We start from the raw sequence: 15,585 nt of genomic DNA, 5'->3' as shown, positions 1-15,585 counted from the left end.
CATGTACTTCTACTACCCCCTCAGACCAGAACTCATAGAAATACAGTAAAATGTTTCCACATAGTTCTCTCTTGGATGACATTATTTTGAAAGCATTTTGCGTGCGATTCGTCCGACTTCGAAAGCCACCGTATCATATTTAAGAGCCTAAAAACCTGGAAGTTTTGAGAAAACACTAAATCTCGCGAGAAGAGCCGTTTGAGTGCACAGCCTCTCGCTCTCGCTGTTTCACGGAAACACGGAAGTCTCTAAATTTCCAGCAGACCCATCACATGACTGCAGTGACATGGAGTTCTGTTTCAGCCTGGACTGAGTGAGACTACAATAAAATCGTCCAGAGACGTCGCCTTTCTGTTCTCGGCATTGTATTGTGGTAAGAACCCTTTTCATGCAGTCAAGCTGAAGTTACGACCCCCCCCCCCCACGCCCCCTGCCCCCTGCCTCCCTCCCTCCCTCCCCCATTTCCCTGTTACGCCAGCTAACGTACGCTAACCAGTTAGCATGCTGTAAAAACACCATCAAGGCACCTTATTTTAGGGCGGCAGAGAGTGCTTGATTGGCACGCGATGATACTTGATGTGAGACAACGTTAATCAAACAGATGTTCATTTACAGCTTCCCATTCGCGCTTGCCTTGAGTTGGCCCTCCCTGTCGTCCGGAGGGGCGGTGCTTCATCTTTCTCAGCCGCGCACACTGTCCTCCCGTTTGTCTTGCGTTTCTGTTTCTAGCCATGGAGAGATCGGAGGGGACATCGGAGCTCCAGTCGCGGCTGTCATCGCTGTCCTTCTCGTCTTTCCCCGGAATAACATCCAAACATTGCGAAAGCGCCCAATCCGACAGGTGAGCGACATCCCCTGCAGCTTCTGTCTGATGTGTCAAATGTTATAACTGAACATTCTATGTTTTCGTGTAACTTATTTCAATGGTGTGGCTTGGCCTTTAGTGTTGAACCGTGGGAAAGCCACACTTGATTTCATTAGAACAACTGATGAACAACAGGAAACCATGACCGATGCAACAGGTGGATACACAGGTTTATTGTTCTTTCGGCCATCTAATGGAAGAGCATTTACTTGTTCTGCTTCTCACTATACGTTGCCGGCATAGATGAATGATTTGTAGTAAAAAATAATAATTGCATAATTTCCCGTAGCGCCGCTGATCATCTGTCATGGCCCACGGCGCATAAGAATAGAATGCCTTTTATTGTCACGATACACATGTACAATGAGATTGAAACACTATATGTTAGGAACCACTATATTAGATTACTAGGAGGTTACCGCCAGGCGAGTAATTAGCACATCCGCTTCACAGTTCTGAGGTTGGGGTTTCGGATCCAGGCTGCGGCCTTCCGATGTGGAGTTTACGTGTTATTTTTTTGTATAAAACCAAATTGTTCTTAGGTGTGCAATGTTATTTTTTTTCCGTTTATGCCTTGTGATTGATTGGCTGGCGACCATTCCAGGGTGTACTCCACGTCTCTCCGTGAATAGGCTCCAGGTCACCCGAATGATGATTGAAAGTAATAAGGCTGACACCCCTTGAAATACCCCCTCGGTGTTCCACCCTCAGTGTGTCCTCCCATGTCTGAACATTTGGCTGTGTTTTTTATCCTGGTCAATTCCATCACGGCTTCGCAAGGAAAATAAACTGCACAAGTTACTTAATCTTCAAAGATTGAATTCAGGTATTTTCAATATCAGAATGAGTATTTTTGTGTTGTGTTTACTTCAGGCTCCAAAACACAGACCTCTCCACAAACTTGAGCCAGTCCCCAAAACAAGCTGATATGGATGCATCTGAGCAGCGTGAAGAGGTAGTTTGGTGTGCATGTCAATAAAGTGCACGTTCTGCTATAAATGTCTTGTGTATTTTGAGGCTAATGAAGAGGCTCCTGCTGAGCACACCTCAGGGGACCAGGGCGAGAAGAGCAGCACAGGCCGCCCTCCGCTCTCCACCGAGATGAAAGGTCCGTATGTCGCCACGAAGCTTTATTCTATGCAGGGCTTGGGTTCAAACAGCAGAATCGCATTTTGTAGTGCTTTTCGAATGTGTCGTGATTATAGATTCTTCGTTACAGTGCCCTCAATGTATTCTACAATGCATGTTACAAAGTAGTGAACACCCGATGGTCACCAGACAAACAGTATATCCCCCTGATGCATTGTCCCTATACATAAAATGGTTTTCTGTTTCTGGGGTATTGTTTGATTTTCGACCCAAGACAAATTCAAGCGTTCAAAACATCTTCAAAACAAACAAATATCTTCAAAACAAGTAGAGCAACACATCACAATGTGGCTGCATATAGTGCTTTATTTATAATCATTTAGTTAGATGCGCCCATCTTAAAACAAGGCAGATAGCCTAATACAGAAAATGTGTTCATTACATGCATGGAACGACTATCAGTATGTGATGGGTACAGAGTAGAGGCTGACATTTTTCCGGATTCCCGCCAGGTATCTCGTGGGAGGAGAGTGAATTTCACAGGATTGGGGAGGAGTGAGAGTGAATGTCACCGGGAGCGGCGAGAGCAGGAACAAAAGTCACCGGGAGTGGGCACTATGACAATAAAATGACCGGGAGTGGAAACCATGTTTTTTGTAGGATTCTGTGCAATTTTGCCTCAGGATTGGGATGGAATGGGAGGGAGCGGGATTTCAAACACTCTCTCAGGAGCGGGAGGGAGCGGGAGTCCACTCCCGTGTCGGCCTGTAGTACAGAGAAGTGTGCATATACATTGCTTGTGAGACCGGTGAGGTAGATTTTCAGTGATACCTCTTTTATTTCCATTTAACACATTGGCTATGTTCACAATCACTCCCTAGCCACTATACAGTGCAGTAAACAATGACGTCACCATTTTGTAGTGCTGTTGGAATGGGTGGGTTACCATGATATAATGCCATCAATGTATCCCACAATGCAGCTTGAAAAGTAGCAAACAACTGATGGTCACTCGGTAAGCATTTTTGTACTGCATATCCCGTGATGTACGTACGGTATGTTGTGGCGTGAAAAGCTCTTTAATATAATCATTAGGGAGGAGAAAATGAGTCCGTGGTTCTGAGCACAGCCTCTGAAATCAGTATCAACACGCCGCCGTTGTTTCCTGCTCCCGCTGCAGCTGAGACGCCACCCCTGAAACCCCCGTCGACATGGACATCTGCTGCCCTCAAAGAGCTCAAGGCCAAGCTTCGAACGGAGAAGGACAGCATGGTGACGGTCTACCGGGGTGACATCATGACCGTGCACGTGCCCACTGTGCCGGAAGCCAAGAAGGTGTGCTGGGAGTTTGCCACAGATGGCTACGACATTGGCTTTGGCATCTATTTTGACTGGACTCCCGTCACACATCGGGCCATCACTGTGCACATCAGTGAATCGAGTGACGATGAAGATGAAGAGGAGGAGCTAGAAGGTCAGCAGTTGTAAGAGCACACAATAAAGTGCTTATAAAAAAAAAGTTCAAATGCCAGGTTTTCATGAAATTAGATCCAAGATAAATGATTTCGAAACTTAATCCATCATTAATGTGACCAATAACCTGTACAGTTCAATTGGGAACAAAAGGAATCTTTTTGAGAGGGGGAAGTCAAACTCAACAACTGAGATAATATGGTTGCACAAGTGTGCACACCCTCTTATACAGGGGATATGGTTCTGTTCAGAATTAGCCAATCACATTCAAACTCATGTTGGGAGTCAGCATCGACCTGTCTTGTTTTAAAGTGCATCAAAACATGATTTGGGGCTGTTTTTCTTCAGCTGGAGATGCGAGGCCTCAGACAAGGTGTAAGGAATTATGCACAGTTTCAAACATTCCGGCTTCTGCTAGAAAGCAAAAATACATGTCAGAAATTCCTACTAGAACCGCTGAACTTGATTTGGGGTTAATCAGAGGCACTATTTTAAATGGTGGCAGGGGTGTGCTGACATCCATTTAACATAAGCTAGATTTACTTCTCACTTTTTGATATCACAAAATCCTGGCATTTAAACATGGGTGTGTCGACTTGCGCTATAGCCAGGCTATTGTAGTTTACGTGATTTCCATGGCAGGCCCGGTCACCAACGAAGATGTGGAGAAGGGCTCCAAAGCGGAAAGCAACTCAAACCTGGTTGAGCTCATACCCGTATACCGTCAGGACAGCCACTTGACAATCTACGGCGGCAGCCACGACTTCCCAGGCGAAGGCACTTACCTCTTCAAATTTGACAACTCCTACTCTCTATGGCGAAATAAAACACTTTACTACAGAGTTTATTACAGTGCCTAAAACTCCCAATCTTTATGAATGTATGATTTAAAGAAGCAAAATACTCATATTATGAATGCTAAAGCTATTTTAAATGATCTAAAGTTCAACTATAGCATAGAGGATAGACGCTATATCTATTTTTTACCACTCAGCTTGTGTTTCCAAATGTAAAATTTGAAGAAGCCTTTCATTTGCATCAATGCCATTCAAATCGAATCTTAAACATATATTTCCATCTGTTCAGTAGTGGTTATCAGGGAAGATCTACTCGGCATCTACTTGCTAGGTGTTCTTAAGTGCTCTGAATGTGTATTATTTGCTAGGACTTGTTTTTTTTTTTGTTTTGTTTTTTTTAACCGCTCCTCAATTAAAGGTAATGTGTTGTGTGTCAGTAGGGGACATAAATCAAGAATGCACTGAAGCAAGCGATGGCAGATATCCAGTCTGTGTGTGTGTGTGTGTGTGTGTGTGTGCGTGTTTTATGACACAATTTAAGCCACTCGTTATCACATAAAGCTCTTATTATGTAATAGTGATTCAATATTTACATATGCTGAGGCCCTGGCTTTAATTTGCAGAAGTAATGTTTCATCTAGATGTAGTTTGTGCACAAGTCTGTATGTGAGTGAAGGTCACTGTGTTTATACGTTCTCTCTGTTAAATGGTCGTGTTCCTCTTCATTTCAAACTACCTGATCTAATTTCACATGCTTTCAAGCTTCCAATTGTTTGTTTGTTTGTTCTGTATCTTTTAAGTTATGATGCTCCTGAAAATGTATATTCCACAATAAAGACAATGCTTACTTTGCTGTGTGAATGTTGCAAAACTGCACATAAAAGCCTAATCTGGCTCCAAAAGGTAAAGGCAACGTGCTACTCCACAATGACAAATCGTCTCCTGTGGTTCCATTAAGCGAGTGATGTAACCGTACCAGGATCATGATGAAACCTCGGTTTATTTTCAGGTATCCCCACATGGCAAGGAAGTCTGCAGGTTTACTAGATTTGAATACTTTATTAAGATTACACAGGGCAACATGTTGATACGGCTATGAATGATAAGACACTTCAAGTGTTGCGTTGCCTGTCATGGTGTTTTCTATGTTATGTCCATCATTTGGGTGTTTATCACGACAACTACTCGACGCTCAAATTAAGATTCAAAACAGAGGAGCACCAATTGTAATCTTAAAAATAGAGAGAATATCGCTGCGCTTGGTCATCAATTAAGTATTGGCCCCCTTCTCAAATTGTCATATTTTTGCATAGTTTCCCCACTTTCATGTTTAAGATCATCAAGACAAATATAATACAAGGGAACTTAAAATGTTGTTTTTTAATTGTTCAAGAAAAATACATCCAAATTACCTGGCCCTGTGTGAAAAAGTAATGGCCCCCCTAAAACTAATAAGCGATTGGGCCATCCTCGGCAGCAAATCAAGCGTTTTGTATAACTGTCAATCAGGCTTTCACATCTCTATGGAAATATTTTGGCCCACTCTTCCTTACAGAATTGTTTGAATGGCCTTTTAAAGGTTATGCCCCACTGCATTTCAATCAAATTCATGTATGGACTTCGACTAGACCACTCCAAAACTTTCCGGTTTCTATCTTTAAGCCATTCCGAAGTTGACTTGTCGGTGTGCTTTGGATTGTTACCCTGCTGCAGAACCCAAGTGCGCTTCAGCTCAAGGTCACAAACTGATGGCTGAACATTCATTCTCCTTCAGGTTCTTCTGTTGAAGAGCAGAATTCATGGTACCATCGACCACAGAGGTGGTACTTGGTGTAAAAGAGTTTGAGAACCGCTGAATTAGAGGGAGCGGGTCACAGGTGCGAGCCTTCCGTTACTTCCCCGTTCTCAACCAATCAGAGGGCACGGCAGGAGTTGGAGCTTTTAATGAGCCATGAATGCAAACATTACCTTCGCGCCGGTCATCTGAGCAACAATAAAATCATGGGAATACTCAACTTTTATGTTCTTTGGTCCCTGCGTGATGTGCCGCGACAGTTTATCAGGTATGTAAACGTGCTAATTTAGCCTGTCATCTTCAATTGCGATATATTCGGGGAAACATTGGTGTCTTTGGCCGTCCTGCAGCAAATCAAATAGAAGGTGCTTCCATGTCCACGTCCCGCTGCCTCTGCCTAAACAGCTGGTGATCTTCGGTCTCGGCGAGTGGGGTTGTGACGAGACCACCATCTCCGCGGAGGTCGTGGTCAGCGCTGAGGTGCGGCCTCAGAACATTGGCACAATCACCTCTCAAGCCAGGTGCGTGGGACGACTTGAGCTGGGTTGCGTTTGTCTCACTGCGTGGAGGATGACGTGTGTGTGTGTGTGTGTGTGTGTGTGTGTGTGTGTGTGTGTGTGAGGGCCCTCCTTTCCTCTGGCAGGTGTTTGACATTTGAGGACGGCTGGAGCACTGATATGGTGGCGGTGGCGGCAGAGAGGGGCAGGCGAGGAGTTTATGGCAAGATAGTGCTCACGGTGAGTGGACAAGTGCTTGATTCCTGTTTGTGGTGAGTGGTCAGTGCCAGCTAGGCTGGTATGCTGGCCTAAACCTTTGACCTCGCTGTTTAAGAACTAAAATCAATCAGTAGCACTGCCTTTACATTTTATAGCTGAAATTCTAATACAGACATGTACTGTATGTGTTCCATGAAATTGTATGAAAGGTCCCACGCCATCATTTAAAAAAAAAAAAAAAAAAAAAAAAAAAATTCATGTCTCTTCATCAGGTCAGCAAGATAATTTGAGTTGAAAATGCCCAGGATGTCCTTTTTTAAGTTATTCTACTTGGTCTTTTGCCTGGCAGCTGAGATGGCTGGATTTAATATGTGACATGCTTTGCACTGAATGGATTACTGATCTTCTCAATTTAATTATTGAAAACATCTTCGCTCTGATTGGCCGTTGACGATATCCCTGTGGCAAAGCATTCATAGCGACCTCACGTTTGGATTATTCCATGTGAATCAGAATTCACCACGCATTGGATTGTGCGCCCACAGTGATCAGAAATTACAGTTGGTGACTCAACCCCACAGAGATTGAAAATAAGAGATTAGATCACGTCTAGTGTCTTGAATCTCCAAATTTAAACTAAGTACCTTCATTTTCCCCATTGTTTGATAACTGACGGTATGTCTCCCTGAAACAGGTCCAGGACCAAGGCACCAGCACTCCATTGGCACAGAGGAAATGTCTGTTCCCAGAACAGCTCAGCACCACAGGTCTTTTATGCACTTCACACCAAAGTGTTGCAGAGGACACTGTGAGACGACAGACTCGAAGACCGTTCACGTACTGTATGCTGCTTCAGTCCCAATTTGCACATCTTTCTTTGCAGGTAACCCTCAACTCTTCACAGTTGGGCAACAGTGTTTGCTCTGGTGAGATCCAGATGAATAAAATTGACACCACCGCTTCAGCCACAGGAAGTAAACCTTCACTTTGGCCGATGGTAAGAGTCATGCTTTTTCAGTCAATGAGTGCATCCGTTGTAGGTACAGTGTCAAATTTTGCTGTTCAGCTCCTTGTCAGAAAACGCCAAGTTGTGCAAAAACTACTTAAACGGTGTACAGTGTGACATGTGCTTGCTATGGTTCTCCTGTACTTTTTGTGAGTAGCTTATACATAGTCAAGTGTACCCCCTAAAGGCATAATGCTGTCAAATTGTTGAGAGGATGTTTATTCTGTGACTTCCTTTGAAAGGATGAGAACCCCAGGCAGACTGTCATCAGCGGGAGAGGTTCTTTAAAATGGAGCTCCGATGATACGGACCGTCGCATTGAGCGCGTTGGCCGAGCATCGACTCCCAAAAAAATGAGGCTGTCCAGGATGAACAGCCAGGAAGAAATGACTGTGCAAATAAAGAAGGAAGATCGAGAAGGTCAGAAAATAAGAGAGTCACCCCAAAAAAAGGAGGTTAAACTGCTTTTGACGAAGATCTGCTTTAGTTTCAGTGTGTCCGTCGAAGCGATGGCGCCACACTATGTGCCTCAGTGACCCGGACACTGCCATTCTCATTGGTGGAGAAACTTCAGATCAGACCTCTTGCAAGGACTCCCTGTGGAAGCTGGAGTTAGGTCAGTCCAACTCTCTAGTGCACTTGAGCAAAGACACAAGTGCCATCGGTGTAATTTGCTTCTGTTATTGAGAGCCATCAAACTGGCTCTTTCAGAATTTGTTGAATGTGCCCTTGAAGAGAATCCTTTCTTTATACATTCAATAGAATCTCTGTTGAACACTGTTAGGATAGGCAGTCAAGATAGGTGTATGTACTTCTTCTCTACATCATTCCAGTTCTGGTTCTCTGGTCATCATCCGGCTCTTCTTTAGAGCTAGGGTGAGAGGCTCGGTATTCGAGAGAGGCTCAGAGGATCGAGAGGAGGCAGATGAGGTTGCATCTGGTCCGGTTGGCCCCTGGTAAGGCGTTTTGGGCACATCCCACCCAATTGAGGCCTGAAGGAATACACAGCACATGTTGGAGAGATGATGTCTCTCTGCTGGCCTGGTAAGGCCTTGGGATTTCCTCCCAAGTGTTGGACAAAGTGGCTGGGGAGAGGGAAGTCTGTGTTTGGATGAGCGGAAGATGATAGATGCATGGATGGCCGTCATTACTTTTTTTCCCTCTTTGCCATCACTGAGACTCTCCTGCGGTGTGGTCACAAAAAAAGGACAAAATCCACAGCAAAACACACTTGTGAAATTATTGTAATTGAAATATCACAAGATATGTTGAGGTCTTGTAGAAGGTTGTGCACAGTGGTGATTCAGTGATGAACCCTTTTAGAGGTGTATTTTTCCTGAAATGGTATTAGCTCAGTGGCAATGCCGCTATATTTTGTCGACAAAATGACCACTCTTTTACTTTCAGCAGTAACAGTGACAATCCAAATAAAGATTAGTCAGCCTTGAAGGGGGTGTGCTCTATAAATCCAGTCATTGTTGTGGTTCTTTTACAGACAATGATTTCTGGTACCCAATGAGCTCCTCTACATCTGGACCTGCGCCTCCTTGCACCAGAGGACACGCCGCGACTTATGACCCAGACTCTAAGGCCATCTTGGTTTACGGCGGCCTGAGGGAGGGCCAGCGCTACAGCGAACTGTATATCCTTAATACTCTAACCTGGAAGTGGAAGCTTGTCACAGTGGGTTTTTCTCCCATTAGAAACAATTTGTGAAGTTGTGTTTTTAAAAATAAGATGAAATCTTGTGACTTTATTTCATTTAGGCTAAAGGGAATATTCCCACCTTGGCATATCACTCTGCTGCTTTTTATAAAAAGGAGCTTTTTGTCTTTGGCGGAGTACATCCGAGTCAGACGTCTGGGGAAAAGTTGTGCAGCAATGCTTTGTACATCTTCAACCCAGAGTTTCAACTCTGGTATAAGCCTATAGTGGAGGGGGACAAACCTCTGCCTCGCTTTGGGTCAGTGTCCACTGCCGTTTATTACAGAGCACATGCTTTTGCTGATGTCATCTTTTGAATGTCTTATTTTCCTGCAAAAGCCACTCGGCCACACTTTTGTCACAAAAGTTGGTCATATTCGCTGGTCGGAAAACTGCCACATATCTAAATGACCTCCACGTCCTTGACCTGGGTAAGATTGCAAATTCATTGATGATGCTCGGGCATCATTTTGTGCACGTCCTTTTTTTCTTTTCTATCCCCTCTTTCCCGGGTGAAGGTTTCATGGAGTACACAGCTGTGAAATGCGGGAACATGCTACCAATGCCTCGGGGGTGAGTGCAGTACTCGGTGACCTTGAAAAGCCATTCGTGTGGATACTGCATTGGGTCCATCCAATAAGTTCACATTTCTCGATACTTGTATCCTAATTGAAATGAAGTACAGATACAAATCATTCCGTGAATTTACCCGAACAGGTTTCATGCTGCCCTCCCAGTTTCAGACAACAGGATTTTAGTGAGTGGGGGCTGCAGTGCAATTGGAGCCTTGCAAGATGTGCATGTCTTCAATACTGGTAAGTACTCGGACTGATTTTAAGTCACCTGAATACAGTGGAACCTTTTAAGTTGAACACATGAATTTAGCCGCTGGTCCCCCTGTTATTTTTCCGATTTGTAAACAATATTTCTCATAGGAAATGATCTGCTCGGGCTAGAACCGTCACCGTCATAAAACCGTCAAACAATTTTAACATTGATACAAGTGTAAAAATACTTTAACCGATGCGAAGGTGAGACGGGTTGCAGGTGGGAATCTTTTTAAAATCATAAACTACTTTAAAAAGCCACCACTAAATATCGAGAATCTCCTTCTGTATCGACCCACCCAATTAGACACGTGAGCTGACGTATACGAGTACCACCAGGTTTACTGTTTTGAATGTGTCTGCCTATTTCACACAATTTCTCATCTCAAATTCTTCTTCTCTTAACATTGCATTCTTGTTGAGGCTGCTCCTCTTTTTTTTTTTTTTTTTTTTTTTTTTTTTTTGAATGAGTCACAAAAAAGCAAAGCATTACTGTATGTATGCATTTTTTTTTTTTTTTTAAATGACTAGGCAAATTCCATTCCGTCCATTGTCTACCGAGGTCGGGTCGCGGGGGCAGTAGCTTTAGCAGGGACGCCCAGACTTCCCTCTCCCCATCCACTTCATCCAGCTCGTCCGGGGGGGGGGGGGGATCCTGAGGTGTTCCCAGGCCAGCCGGGAGACTGTCTTTCCAGCGTGGGTCTCCTCCCGGTGGGACATACACGCTACACCTCACTGGGGAGGCGTCCAGGAGGCATCCTAATCCGATGCCCGAGCCACTTCCATTTGAGGCAAATTTTTCCAGAACATTTGAGCCAACTTACAAAATTGCACAATTGTAGAGGCATTGGATTTCAGAGGTTCCACTGTACAAACATTTCACACACATTTGGTCTGATGCAAATCCACTGCTTTGCTTCTCCATCAGACACCAATATGTGGAGTTCAGTGGCTTTTTCTGAGTTGAGCTCCAAGCCTCGTGCGGGACACAGCATGATAAATTTAACCTCGACAACAACTTTAGCAGACTCTCATACACCCTGGGAGGATGAACCTGTCAAAGTTCTTTGCACACTGCTGGTGTTTGGTGGCTCGGACTGCTCCGGTACTTTCTACAATGACACTGTTAAGTGCACAGTGGAGATTCCATTGTAATGAATGGTGTTTGTTTTTAATCTAGAAAAGACCATGAAGTTTTCAAAACGTGTTCATGTAATATTTGTTAAAAAAAAAAAAATTGCAATCATTTGCAGCCTCTTTTGATGCCTGACATAATTATCCATAGTTCCTCCAAGCATCTGATATGCTGCAAGCTGTGGGATGTCACACTTTGCATAGCAAATCTGTAATTTGTGCATTTTGCACAGTGGCCATGTGCCTAAATGAGCAGTGGATATTTAGGACGAGAATGTTTCTTGGTTTTTCAATAATGATATGAATAAATGCCAATGTTTTCCAACTAAGAGTTCCTGTGTTATTTCAAATGACTGCCATAAAATGTGATTCAGTTCAAAGCATTTTATTAACAAGGTGTACACAGCGTTTCACCTATGCTCGCAGCTCAACAGGCGTGTCTGGCTGGCAAGACGGATGGCTCACTCGGAAAGCGTCAATCTCCGCTAAGGTTTGATTCAGTCTTTGGATAGTTGGATACAAGCTCATGTCCACTTTAAATCTGCAGTATACAGCAAATGCAAATAAGTCAGCTCGGGCTAACAACATAAAATTAAAAGGGGGTTATGTTGAAGGGGACAAATGCATTGTTCACAATTTTAAACAGTTCCCAGTTGTCTTAATGTCTGTGACTTGCTTTTGTGGGAAAAATAGTGAGTCCCAGTAAAGACAAAGTGTGTGCATGTGGCGCACAGACGCATCACCAAACATAAATACCCTCGTTGCGAAACAGTGCAGAGCAGCTTGCTCATAGATCCATTGTTTGTCTTTGACATTGACAAATATATTTTGGTGGCTTAGTGATGAAATGCTGCATCCACCAGTGATAATGCAATAGAATCTCTATGGGCACTCTCTTTAAAATGTTTTTTTTTTTTTTTTAAATAACAGCAACAGCTTCTTTCGAACAACACTTATTTACACTCGCTTGTTGTCCACACTTTAGGCTGCGGCTCCACCGAGTGAGGCAAAAAATGAGCCAGCCAAATGCCCGCCCATTGGTAGCCAATCTATTGAAAGCGAGGCTCGCCATTGGCCTAGTAGAATGTGGGGCGGGATGAGGGCTGACGCACCGCATGACACGGATGCGCCCCCGAGAACGATATGCTGTAACAATACATCCATAATTCTTGATCATTGGGGTATTTTGATGAAAGCATGCCACAGACATTCAGACACCTGGGAACGGTTTTAAGTTCTTTTAAAAAAATAAAAATAAAAAAATAAAATAACATTTTTACATTTGATGAGCATTGTGCTGTTTGTATATATATAAATATAAAACAACAAAATTCCCCCAAAATATACCTCTCTGCATTGTAGACTTGTGGGACCAGACAGATGTCAGCCATGGATATCTAAAAGGTAAGAGGACTCCAATCTAAGAAGCCCTCAGTATGCTGTGCTCTTCATTATTATGCAGTTTTTCGAAAGCCCTTACCTCATCACCTACACAATATTTCCCGGCGGTTTGCTTCAGCAGAGCCTCGAGAGCTGGATGAGTTCAAATATGAATGTGATTAATATTCATGTCTTGCTACTGCGATTGTAAAAGGAGATCTCGCCCACTGACCTTCAAACCCTCGATTAATGAAGTATTGCGCCCACTGCACCTTCTCTGCTCCAATCTTTTGGATCACGTGTAGATTCTGAAACATGCAGCAGATCAAGTTCATCAGTGATGTGACAGCAACCACTTGGTGTCCTTGGTGAGCTAAAATATTAATAAATTCTCACCTGCAGAGGTTGTATCCCAGTGGCGATGAGATCACTTATCATCCGAACCCGGGCCCTTTTTTTGGGGTCTGATGGAAGGAGACGCGGTTCGGGCCTGGTCTCATCAATGTACTGGATCACCGCCAGCTGAGTTGTGGACAAAACAGTAGAAAATGTCACATCTGAGAGGAGGGAAAACAACACTATTTTGTCATGACAAATTAGATTTCTGGGTGGGACTCACCGACTGAGAGAGGGCGATGCCGTCAATTTCAACTGCAGGCACTTGCTGCATCGGGTTTAAAGTCTTGTACTCCTCTGTGAGCTCCAATGCACACAACATTTTTGTAACTAAAATGTCACTTTCAGCTTCTACTTTGATAGCTCATGTAAACTGTACCTGCTGACCGCCATCTTTGATGAGATTGACTGGCACCTGATCATATTCCATACCTTTCAGGGCGAATGCTGACACACAAAAAGTTGAATGACTTAATAAAGTCAAAGAAAAGTGGAGAGCAGCACGCTGAGCTCCTGGCTAGCACGTCTGTCTCACCGTTCTGATGTTTGACTCTGGACTCGCACATTCCCCCCAAAATTTAAGTTAGGTTAAAGACTCTAAACCAGGTGTGTCAAACTAATTTTTGCGGTGGGCCACATCGTAGGTATGGTTTACCACGGAGGGCCGTTATGACTGAACTAGGGATGGGCGAGTACTGATACCAGGTGTTGGCATCGGGCCGGTACCGGCCTCATTTCAAGGTAGAGGGTACTTGCGAAGGCTGCTGATACCAGCCACAGATACCTAAGGCAAAAAAATAAAATAAAAAATAAATCCTATTCGGCAGTAGTTGGCACTACACTGTGACCTTTGACACATCGGTGAACCAGTATGTGGGTCAGAAAGAAATTATCTGTTATTGTGTGAATTGAAATTTTAAATATCAAAAGTACTAGTCGTATTGGTATCGGTGAGTACTTAGGAGTGAATACTTGTACTGGTATCAGTCCGAAAACAAGTGGTACTGAACATCCTTACTCTGAACCCATATGAATGTATGATCCCCAAATATTATTGCATTGTTACAACAAATTAACGGATAACTAGTTTTGAAATCAGAAGTCAGTAAAAAAATATTTTATAAAGTTTCAGCAATACTTTTTTTCTATTTATTTTAAAGGGGGATTTGGTAAAAAAAAAAAAAAAAAAATGCTTGCAATATCTCACTCTGCAGTTTTGGTATTTTAGCAAGAGACATGAAGTCGACGCATATGATTTGCTTTCGCGGGCCACATGAAATGATGCGGCGGGCCAGATCTGGCCCCCGGGCCATGAGTTTGACACCTGTGCTCTAAACTGTCCATAGATGTAAACGGTTGTCTGCGTGCCCTGCGATTGCATAGTGACCAGTCCTGGGTATACCCTGCCTCCTATCCAAAGTCAACTAGGATAGGATTCAGCTCACCTGTAGCAAGGATATCGTCATGTATTGTTAAAGTACAGTCAAATGGTCTGCGTCACAGTGCAGAGGTTCCCATTCGAATCGACTCCCACATTCCAAAAGGGTGCATATTAGCTTCATTGAAGACTGTAAGTGAGTAAATGTGTGGGGGAATGGTTTGTCTGGTGTTCCCTGTGAATGGGTGCTGACTAATCCAGGGCGCACCCCGCTTCTCACTCAGGAGGATATGTGCTACAGAGAATGGATGCATGGAAAGTGGTGACATGTTAACGAATAACTTACCAATGCGTACCCGCCATGAGCAGGAGCTTCTGAAGTATCCATGCAAGACAGGCTGGATAAAAAAAAACAAAAGGACATTGTCATCATATATATATATATATATATATATATATATCTTGTGCTCCAAATCATTCTTTTCATTTCCTTTAGTTCACCTTGGTTTGCTCAGACATAGCTTCTCAGTCAAGTTTGCATACTGTACAAAAAACAAAAACCTTCTACCCAGTTGAGCACAGCAACGTCCTCTCACAGCCAATAGGATTTGCTCCTCACATCCCTCCTACCTACTCTTTGGGCCGTGACTAAGCAACATCGGGGTCGCATCTGCTTTACATTAGCCAACAGGAGAAACTGAGCAAACAGTGACGCTTGGGAATTCCAATACCTTTGCCAGAAGAACGCCGGACAAGCGCATAGTCTGGGGCGGGTTAGCTTTCTATTTAAAAAAAAAAAAAGTTTCCTCATTAGTGTCGTCGTGAAAGCGCTCCTCTCTTTCGTTCCAAAATGTGTATTGTGCCTCCTAGTGAGTTGAGGTTTAGCCACAAGCACGGTGTTTTGATTGCATGTATTAAAACCAGTGACAGGAAGTGTTTTGCTCCCCGATTGGTCAGAGTCCGTATTGGAGGCGGGATTTCGTAAATTCTCTACCGTTTATTGGACCGAAACCCTCGACGTCAGC

General features: G+C 43.7%; 3 protein-coding genes across 5 annotated transcripts; 2 read left to right on the top strand and 1 right to left on the bottom strand.

Annotated features, from left to right (window-relative positions):
* The first annotated feature begins 212 nt into the window (after positions 1–212).
* Positions 213–5,071, top strand: tmed8 (transmembrane p24 trafficking protein 8). The gene is made up of 6 exons (XM_061793796.1): positions 213–373; positions 730–841; positions 1,739–1,820; positions 1,883–1,973; positions 3,135–3,428; positions 4,070–5,071. The coding sequence occupies exons 2-6, from the start codon at positions 732–734 to the stop codon at positions 4,285–4,287; spliced, it is 795 nt and encodes a 264-aa protein (XP_061649780.1). The 5' UTR covers positions 213–373; positions 730–731; the 3' UTR covers positions 4,288–5,071.
* A 1,042-nt stretch (positions 5,072–6,113) lies between these two features.
* Positions 6,114–11,735, top strand: zgc:163014 (uncharacterized protein LOC100038766 homolog). Of its 2 annotated transcripts, none has more exons than XM_061793784.1 (13): positions 6,114–6,287; positions 6,370–6,540; positions 6,663–6,756; positions 7,430–7,543; positions 7,619–7,732; positions 7,984–8,161; positions 8,229–8,357; positions 9,237–9,424; positions 9,508–9,704; positions 9,785–9,876; positions 9,964–10,018; positions 10,163–10,260; positions 11,201–11,735. In XM_061793784.1, exons 1-13 carry the CDS (start codon positions 6,169–6,171, stop codon positions 11,425–11,427), a joined length of 1,776 nt encoding a protein of 591 aa, XP_061649768.1. In that variant the 5' UTR covers positions 6,114–6,168; the 3' UTR covers positions 11,428–11,735. The 2 variants fall into 2 exon arrangements, with proteins under 2 accessions (XP_061649768.1, XP_061649769.1); XM_061793785.1 differs by having other exon boundaries at positions 6,115–6,287; positions 6,425–6,540.
* Positions 11,736–11,775: 40 nt separating this feature from the next.
* Positions 11,776–15,473, bottom strand: gstz1 (glutathione S-transferase zeta 1). Of its 2 annotated transcripts, none has more exons than XM_061793797.1 (9): positions 15,292–15,473; positions 14,907–14,958; positions 13,562–13,629; positions 13,406–13,486; positions 13,183–13,308; positions 13,019–13,094; positions 12,887–12,939; positions 12,754–12,803; positions 11,776–11,947 (listed from the first exon to the last, which is right to left on the bottom strand). In XM_061793797.1, the coding sequence occupies exons 1-9, from the start codon at positions 15,319–15,321 to the stop codon at positions 11,821–11,823; spliced, it is 663 nt and encodes a 220-aa protein (XP_061649781.1). In that variant the 5' UTR covers positions 15,322–15,473; the 3' UTR covers positions 11,776–11,820. The 2 variants fall into 2 exon arrangements, with proteins under 2 accessions (XP_061649781.1, XP_061649782.1); XM_061793798.1 differs by lacking the exon at positions 15,292–15,473 and adding an exon at positions 15,062–15,285.
* Between the last annotated feature and the right edge of the window lie 112 nt (positions 15,474–15,585).

This window comes from Phyllopteryx taeniolatus, chromosome 13 (genome assembly GCF_024500385.1).
Source record: "Phyllopteryx taeniolatus isolate TA_2022b chromosome 13, UOR_Ptae_1.2, whole genome shotgun sequence".
Lineage (NCBI taxonomy): Eukaryota > Metazoa > Chordata > Actinopteri > Syngnathiformes > Syngnathidae > Phyllopteryx > Phyllopteryx taeniolatus.
Note: the sequence above shows the minus strand (reverse complement) of the source record. Positions and strands in the feature narration are given on the sequence as shown.